The sequence below is a fragment of the Prenolepis imparis genome, unplaced genomic scaffold, assembly GCF_030444845.1.
Source record: "Prenolepis imparis isolate NDT839.2.m4 unplaced genomic scaffold, iyPreImpa1.0 SCAF_16, whole genome shotgun sequence".
Taxonomy (NCBI): Eukaryota; Metazoa; Arthropoda; class Insecta; order Hymenoptera; family Formicidae; genus Prenolepis; species Prenolepis imparis.
Genome location: NW_028141174.1, coordinates 274,465 through 282,064, shown reverse-complemented (window position 1 = coordinate 282,064; position 7,600 = coordinate 274,465). Strand labels below are relative to the sequence as shown.

Here is a 7,600-nt window from a genome sequence, read left to right as displayed (position 1 = left end):
AAGCAGTGGTATCAACGCAGAGTACTCCGTCGTGTGCAGATTCCTGGGATCATTTGGAGACGATTTTTCCTCAGCGAAAATGTCGAGGGAGGTCATTATTTTTTGCATGTTTTCAATTTTTGCCATCATGTATCTTTGTAACTAAGCCTTAAATTAAAATTCTATTAAAGTAAACTCTACTAAAATTAACTGAAGAATGTGAATTTATTATTCTTTTATTTCCACAAGGCTTAGTTTGCGAAAAACCCTTTATTTTCAATCGCTTATAACTCGAAAATTATTGGTGTCTCGACATTTTTGCTGAGGAAAAATCGTCTCCAAATGATCCCAGGAATCTGCACACGACGGTTGATGCGACTATTACCGGACACCCTGTATATATACACAGGGTGTCCCAGAACTGGCGAAGAAGCTTTTAATGATAGATTCTTCATGAAATTCTAAGTCAAAAAGTTCTTTACAAAAATGTGATCCAATGAATAGAATTTGAATGGTGTGGCATTGAAGTTGACGTATGGGAGCGCATGAAATTCGCGCGGTCAGGAGCGTAACGGCCAAGCTCGGCACGGGTACAACTTATAACTCGTGTATCGCGCCGATGCGTGTTTATCGTTACTCTATAATATTCTGTTATTAATAATATGAATTAATTATTCTCATTAATAATAATATTTATCTTTATCAATTAATAATTTTGTGTACTTGACCTACTGGTTGAATATCCTTAAACTATGGAATATGCGAGATATTGATTAGACTAACTTAACAAATGACAAATTTAAAATAAATTAATAAATAACAAATTAATCATAATTTTATCAATTAATTAATTAATTACTCAAATAACTGAAATTAATAAATAATGAGTAAATAATAAATATTGAAAAATAGAAAAAAATAAATAAATAGTTAATGAATAATTAAATAATAGTGTAATATTGAAATAAAGTTTCAGAGAAGAATATAAAAAATTTCAAATAGTTTAAGGATATTCAACCAGTAGGTCAAGTACACAAAATTATTAATTGATAAAGATAAATATTATTATTAATGAGAATAATTAATTCATATTATTAATAACAGAATATTATAGAGTAACGATAAACACGCATCGGCGCGATACACGAGTTATAAGTTGTACCCGTGCCGAGCTTGGCCGTTACGCTCCTGACCGCGCGAATTTCATGCGCTCCCATACGTCAACTTCAATGCCTCACCATTCAAATTCTATTCATTGGATCACATTTTTGTAAAGAACTTTTCGACTTAGAATTTCATGAAGAATCTGTCATTAAAAGCTTCTTCGCCAGTTCTGGGACACCCTGTATATATATACACTACCGTCAGAAAGTTTAAGACTAAAGTAATAAATAAAGATCCTCGAAAGAATAATTTATTTTTACACGTTAAAATATGATATTCCGCTGATTGTTTCTTTTTCTTATTAATAGCTAGAAGATCATGTTATAACACCATAAAAGTAAAAATAGCTTGCATTATTTTTTAGAAAGAAATAATAAATAAAATTTACAAATTTTTTTGGTCTTAAATTTTCTGACGGTAGTGTATGTTCAAACATAATGTCATAAGTTACAACATGTGAGAAAATCAGTTGATTTTACCGACATTCAATTTCATTTAAAGCTAGCGCCAAACTATGCGCAATTCATAATCCGCGATTCGTAATTCATGATTTGTAGAGATTCGTTGGATATTCGGGAAGATTCGTTATTCGCCAGTATAAACCTTCCACACTATTCGCGATTTGCAGTATATCGGTATAGTGCGACACGGATAGATCGATTCGTAATGATTCGCGTCCTTTGAGTTTCGTCAAAAAACCGCTCGGCTAGCGAATCAGTGCAAATGGCGAATCACGTATGACGAATCGACGAATTTTCCCTCCAAACTATTCACGAACGTTATACAAATCACGAATTACGAATCACGAATTGCGAATACGCGCATAGTTTGGCGCTAGCTTAAGATTTTATATAAATTCAAAAACCCTGTACTAATCAAATAAAATTAAATCTTGGTAATATCAGCTGGTTTTCTCATATATTATAACTTATGATCTGCTGAACAGAAAATGTAATAGGCTCAAAGCTAAATAATAGACAGTTACTGATTTACAGCCAGTCAATAATGAAAAACATGAACTTTACGAGTTGTTTGACTGGCTGTAACGCAATAACTATTTAATATTTAGCTTTGAGGCTATTACATCTTTTGTTCAGCAGGACATAAGCTACAACATATGAAAAAACCAGCCAATTCTACCGAAAGCCATAATCCTATGTAATTAGTGCGGAGTTCTTTTTATAATTTTTTAAATTATAATTTAATTAATATTTTTAATAATTTTAATTTAACACAGCTCTAGCACAATAAAATATCTTTTTCCTTGTAATTTTGAAGGTGGAATAGTCTTTATCACATTACATGGCACAAGCAATTTGTCATCCAACCATTTTTACGGTTTTTTGTAAATATATTAAATTATAAATGTTATAAATGTTTATGTAATTAAAGTAAAGAGAATATTTTTATATAAAGATTTTATTTATATTGAAATTAAAAATAAATTACTTTTTAATCATTTATATACAAGATACAGGGTGTTTCGAAAGTCTGAAAACGGTCGAATATCTCATAAACAATGCATTTTAGAAAAAAATGTTTCAAATTAAAATTGTAGAGTTTAAAAATATCAATTTACAGATCTTATCATTTTGACTTTGAGTGGCGTTGCCAAGGACAGGACAATATAAATTTTTTAAATGGAACCATTCTATTTTTTGTATATAAATTGATTCCTCGCAATAATCTGTATAAAAAGTAATAAGAATATAATGGTTAAAAAGTGAATAATTTAGGAGATATTCTATGTTTTAATTTTACAAAATCTTTCATAAACTGAAATATTTCGTCAAATTTTTCGATGATCTTATCTCAATACTTTTATACACAAAATAATGAGACGAATCAATTTTTTTTTAAACGAAACGCTATATTAAAACTATTATTATGTTTATTTTTAATTATTTTCTATGTTGACTCATTACTTTCTATCACTATATAATTAAACAAACTATAAATCCTATATGAATGACAAAAGTTTGCTTTAAAATACAAAAATAATAAAATAAAAATTTAAATAATCATACAATAAAAGTATAAAAAGAAAAAAGTAAAAACACAAAAAAGTACAAAACATGAACTGATACTAATTCGAGTTGTTGTCGGATCAAAAGATGCTATCGTACGTTGATCGGTGCGTACTCTTTGCATCTGAATGGCTCACCTGAGGGTCCTGCAGGAACCGGCAAAACTGAAACAACCAAGGACTTGAGTCGAATTATCGCCGTGCAGTGTATAGTATTCAACTGTTCTGAAGGTCTCGATTACAAGAACATGGGCAAGTTCTTTAAAGGTTTAGTGAGCTGTGGCGCATGGTCTTGTTTCGACGAGTTTAATCGTATTGAATTGGAGGTGCTGTCAGTCGTGGCTCAACAAATTTTATGCATAGTTCAGGTAACAATTAAAATATTTAAGTCTTTTCTGACCTTTGCATGAACAAAATAAAAAGTTCCTGTGTATGTAATATATGAGGAAAAGTAACGAAACACTCCGATATTTTGAAAACTATGGATATTAGAAAGAAAGTATTTTAAATCAAAGTTCTAGAGTTTCAAGTTCAACGGATTGTTTCCTTGAAAACATTTGGACAGACTAGCCAGAATCGAGATTTGAAAATGAGTCAATAAGACAAAACAATATTTTGTTAGATAGTGAGTCTTTATTACTGTAAGTCAACAATGGTCAACGTGATTATAATGATTAATGTAGTGAAATAGCATGATAATGTGCAAGCGCATGAGTGTGAGAGTGTGCATAGTAACATGATGTAGCACGGATTGGGCGATTGGGCGCGTAAATAATACGCGAATGGCCTCAGATGTCGTGATTATCGAGTGGCCATGACGAAATAGTAGCGTCACATAAAGTGGAGCCTTGTTACAAAAGATGGTGAAATAATCACATGTCATGAGTTCAAAAGTATTAACACAAAACGCGATATTCGCTGAGCTATATTTATTAATATCGAGTCTTGATGTCCGGCCTGTGACACGTGATCAGAGTGCACCATAATGATCAATTGCGGGTCTTATTGTTAGTGCGATGCAATTTAGTCCAAATTCCCAGATACAACGAAAGGAGCTGGCGGTCGAATGTTCGGAAAGAAAAAATCCTAGATTTGCAACAAAACAGTTATCGATCTAGATAGTGTACGTCGATATCTAAATATCTCAATCAAGTCTGAGAACTTTCTACTTATGATTCTTCGATGAGTGGATTCAGTAGAGATTTAGTAAGATCTTGATATCTGATAGACAAGAAGACTATCGAGTCGACAGAGACGGAGAACACTTTTATTTTGTTTTCTACTCGATCGAAGTGATAGAATGCAAACAGAATTACTGCAAATCCTTGGTGAAGGCTGAGAATGTTCGACCACATTTTTGCTTCCTAGATGTTTGACAGGATCAGACTAGATTGTCTTGAACAAACGTACTCAGACAAAGACAAAAACTGATCTGATATCAAAGAGGCGTGCTTTTGTACCGCGAATCGGCATTTGATTCCTTTCGGCTCTTGTCGAAACTATAGCTCTAGTCGGAAAGTGATGTGTGATACTGACAGCAAATCCTCTTGGCGAACTATAGGCGGCTGTGTAACGACCACGGCTATTTAAATTAATAGAGATGAAAATAAAAAATTTTTTAAAAAGACGTTACACTTTGGCTTTACTCGACGGATGTTCGATAAAACGGCAGATATCTAATGAATGTTCGGTCGTGTTTGGAAAATATCTACACTCCTAAACGACCTCTTCCTTGTTCGTTCTCACTCCCACTCACCCGCTATCACTCGCTCTCTCATTCTCTCTCTTTCTGACTTCACACGCATTCTCACCCCCCCCCCTTTCCCACGGCCGTGACCCACAAATCACGGGCTATCTCCCTGAGGTAACTAGGCCAATCAAGGAGCAACACATCAATCATCGTGCGCACATGTCGCCTCTACAAGGATCTCGCTATCATCGTCTGAATACTTCGTTTCCGGCAACAACGAGAGGTTCTCTCGCAGCTACACACGTGTGAACAAGAAAGTGAAACGGATCAAAAGGTGAATATCAGGAACTCTACAACAGATCAGTGCTATCTCTCGGACTCTCTATCTCCAAGGAACGATTATAGGATCTCTCATAGTGACAACGGACTACGACAAGTGAATCTCAACGAACAGATCAAGTGCGACATAACAATCACTGCGGCCATTACCGCTCTCCTCGGGCGGCCACGTGTCGCGATATCCTTCGGATTTCTCCATACATTTTTCTCGTCATAAAGACCAAAGACATTTTATTTTCCATTTTGTATATTCTAACGTTTCTTGATTGGCAGAAGGCCAGTATTCAGTGCCGCCGTACATTATTACAATAAATTAGAATTATATTGTTGTGTGAAACATCGCCCGTTTTGATTTTGTGGTTTCTGCCCATATTTCCGCCTCACTCCAACCAACCAGAATTCTCACCGGACTTTTATCTCAACATTTTATGGTCCTTCGAGCCGGATATTTAATTGTGAGTGCAGTGCGGATTCGGGCGTTCTCTCAGCAAGTAACGGCGAACATTATTGCCGGTGTGCCACGTGTTACCGGCGAATCGTTCGGAATCTTCCAGACTCATAGTGCGCGCTCTCTCTCTCTCTCTCTCTGCCTTCGGTCTCGCTCCGCGGTTCGGGCACGTTCGTCGGTGCTCGGACAACTTCGTGCTCGCGACACTCGGTCGTCTCGATATCAGCTGACGTCGCGCAGTACTCTTTCTCTCTCTCGCTCCATACAACAACAAACGCAGTGATTCTCAGCCTCGCCTACGCGGTCGGATCATAATACGGCGGGCCCGCGCGTGATTTTCTCAATCTGAAATCGATCAACTTCGACTTCTCACGTTATTCGTGATACGGCGTACTCGCGCTCGATTCTCTCAATCAAATTGAACGGTCTCATCTCAGTGCGTCTCTCGGAAGTGAATCTCCCCATCATTGGAACCTGTCGACTGATCAGCACAGAAATTCATCATGTCGAATCTCGAGGCAAAATTCTCACTTCAGATAAACCGATTCAATTACATTCGGTCGGTCGCCCTCGAGTGCAAGGAAGCTGCCTTTGCCACCTTACAATTGCAAGTCCTCAAGGTCAAGCTCGACCTTCTCGATAGTAATTGGCAAAAATTCGAGGCATCTCATGAACGACTCTCGGACTCGAAGGTCGACACTCTCCTCGACCATGACTATTTCAAAAGAGGCATTTTTGACCAATGTTTACAACATTACGCGGAAGCAAAAGCGGAACTTCACATTCACATCGAAAAAAAGGACAAGGCTAATCCACTCTCCGGTTCTCAACTCGCCAATCTCACTGTCGGCAGCCAAACGTCAAATCGTTGTCATCTTCCGGAAATTTCCCTTCCTAACTTTTCGGGCGACTTCTCAGCATGGCGGCCATTTCATGATTTGTTCGCGTCATTAGTCGGACGGAATCCAGATCTCTCAAACGTGGAAAAAATGCACTACCTTCGGACTTCTCTCACCGGTGAAGCAGCACAGCTCATCTCAAACTTACCACTCTCGGATGATTCGTTTGTCTCAGCATGGGATCTTCTCGTCGCACGGTACGAAAACAAACGCCTTCTCATCTCGGCTCAAGTGGATCGGCTCTTCCGCATTAAGACTGTAGCTCAACGATCTGCAAGGGATCTCAACGCACTTCTCAATACCACAACGGAGGCCCTCAATGCTCTGACTTCTCTTGGAGCGCCGACGCACCACTGCGATCACCTGCTAGTTCATCTCATCGTGCAACGACTCGACTCGGCGTCACGTGAAGCATGGGAGGTAAAGTTGGGTTCTTCAACGGATTCACCCTCATATCAGAACCTTCGGACTTTCCTCACCGGGCGAGCTCGAGCCTTGGAGAGCATAGAGATTGGAGCATCGGAATCATCTACACCGGACTCATCCTCGGCAATCTCGAAATCCAGTCACAGAGCGGTCCCGGCCAAGGCCCTCGTGTCCACCGCCTCCTCATCCGGAAATTCAGAGACCTCAAGCTGCGCACTCTGTTCGGAGCCTCATTACATCGTGACGTGTCCGCGATTCAGGGACATGTCCGCTCATCTCAGACGGAACATTGTAATCGACAAACGGCTGTGCTTCAATTGCTTAGGGCGACACAACGCGATCTCATGCCAAAACGAGTAGTGGTGCCGGGAATGCGGAAATAAACATCACACCATGATACACATGGAGGGTCCGCAGTACACCTCAACTCCGCTTCATGGTTCAACATCTTCTAACACGGCGGCTACTCAGACTTCAGACCTTTTCTCACCGAGCAAAAGACGCGCCTCATCCACTTCGGAGTAACTCACTTCAGCGGACAAGTCACAATATGAGTCTCATCATGACAACCGACCAGCTATACATCTCGTTACTTGTCATTCTCTCATCCTAGCACCATACGGAGATTC

General features: G+C 38.4%; 1 protein-coding gene across 1 annotated transcript; it reads left to right on the top strand.

The window, feature by feature from the left end:
• Positions 1–6,149: 6,149 nt before the first annotated feature.
• On the top strand, positions 6,150–7,331 carry LOC145946444 (uncharacterized). Its single transcript, XM_083056058.1, has one exon. The coding sequence runs from the start codon at positions 6,150–6,152 to the stop codon at positions 7,329–7,331; it is 1,182 nt and encodes a 393-aa protein (XP_082912184.1).
• Positions 7,332–7,600: the final 269 nt, after the last annotated feature.

Excerpts from the sequence above, each read along its gene's own strand:
- LOC145946444 (XM_083056058.1), top strand. The coding sequence starts at position 6,150 with ATGTCGAATCTCGAGGCAAAATTCTCACTTCAGATAAACCGATTCAAT.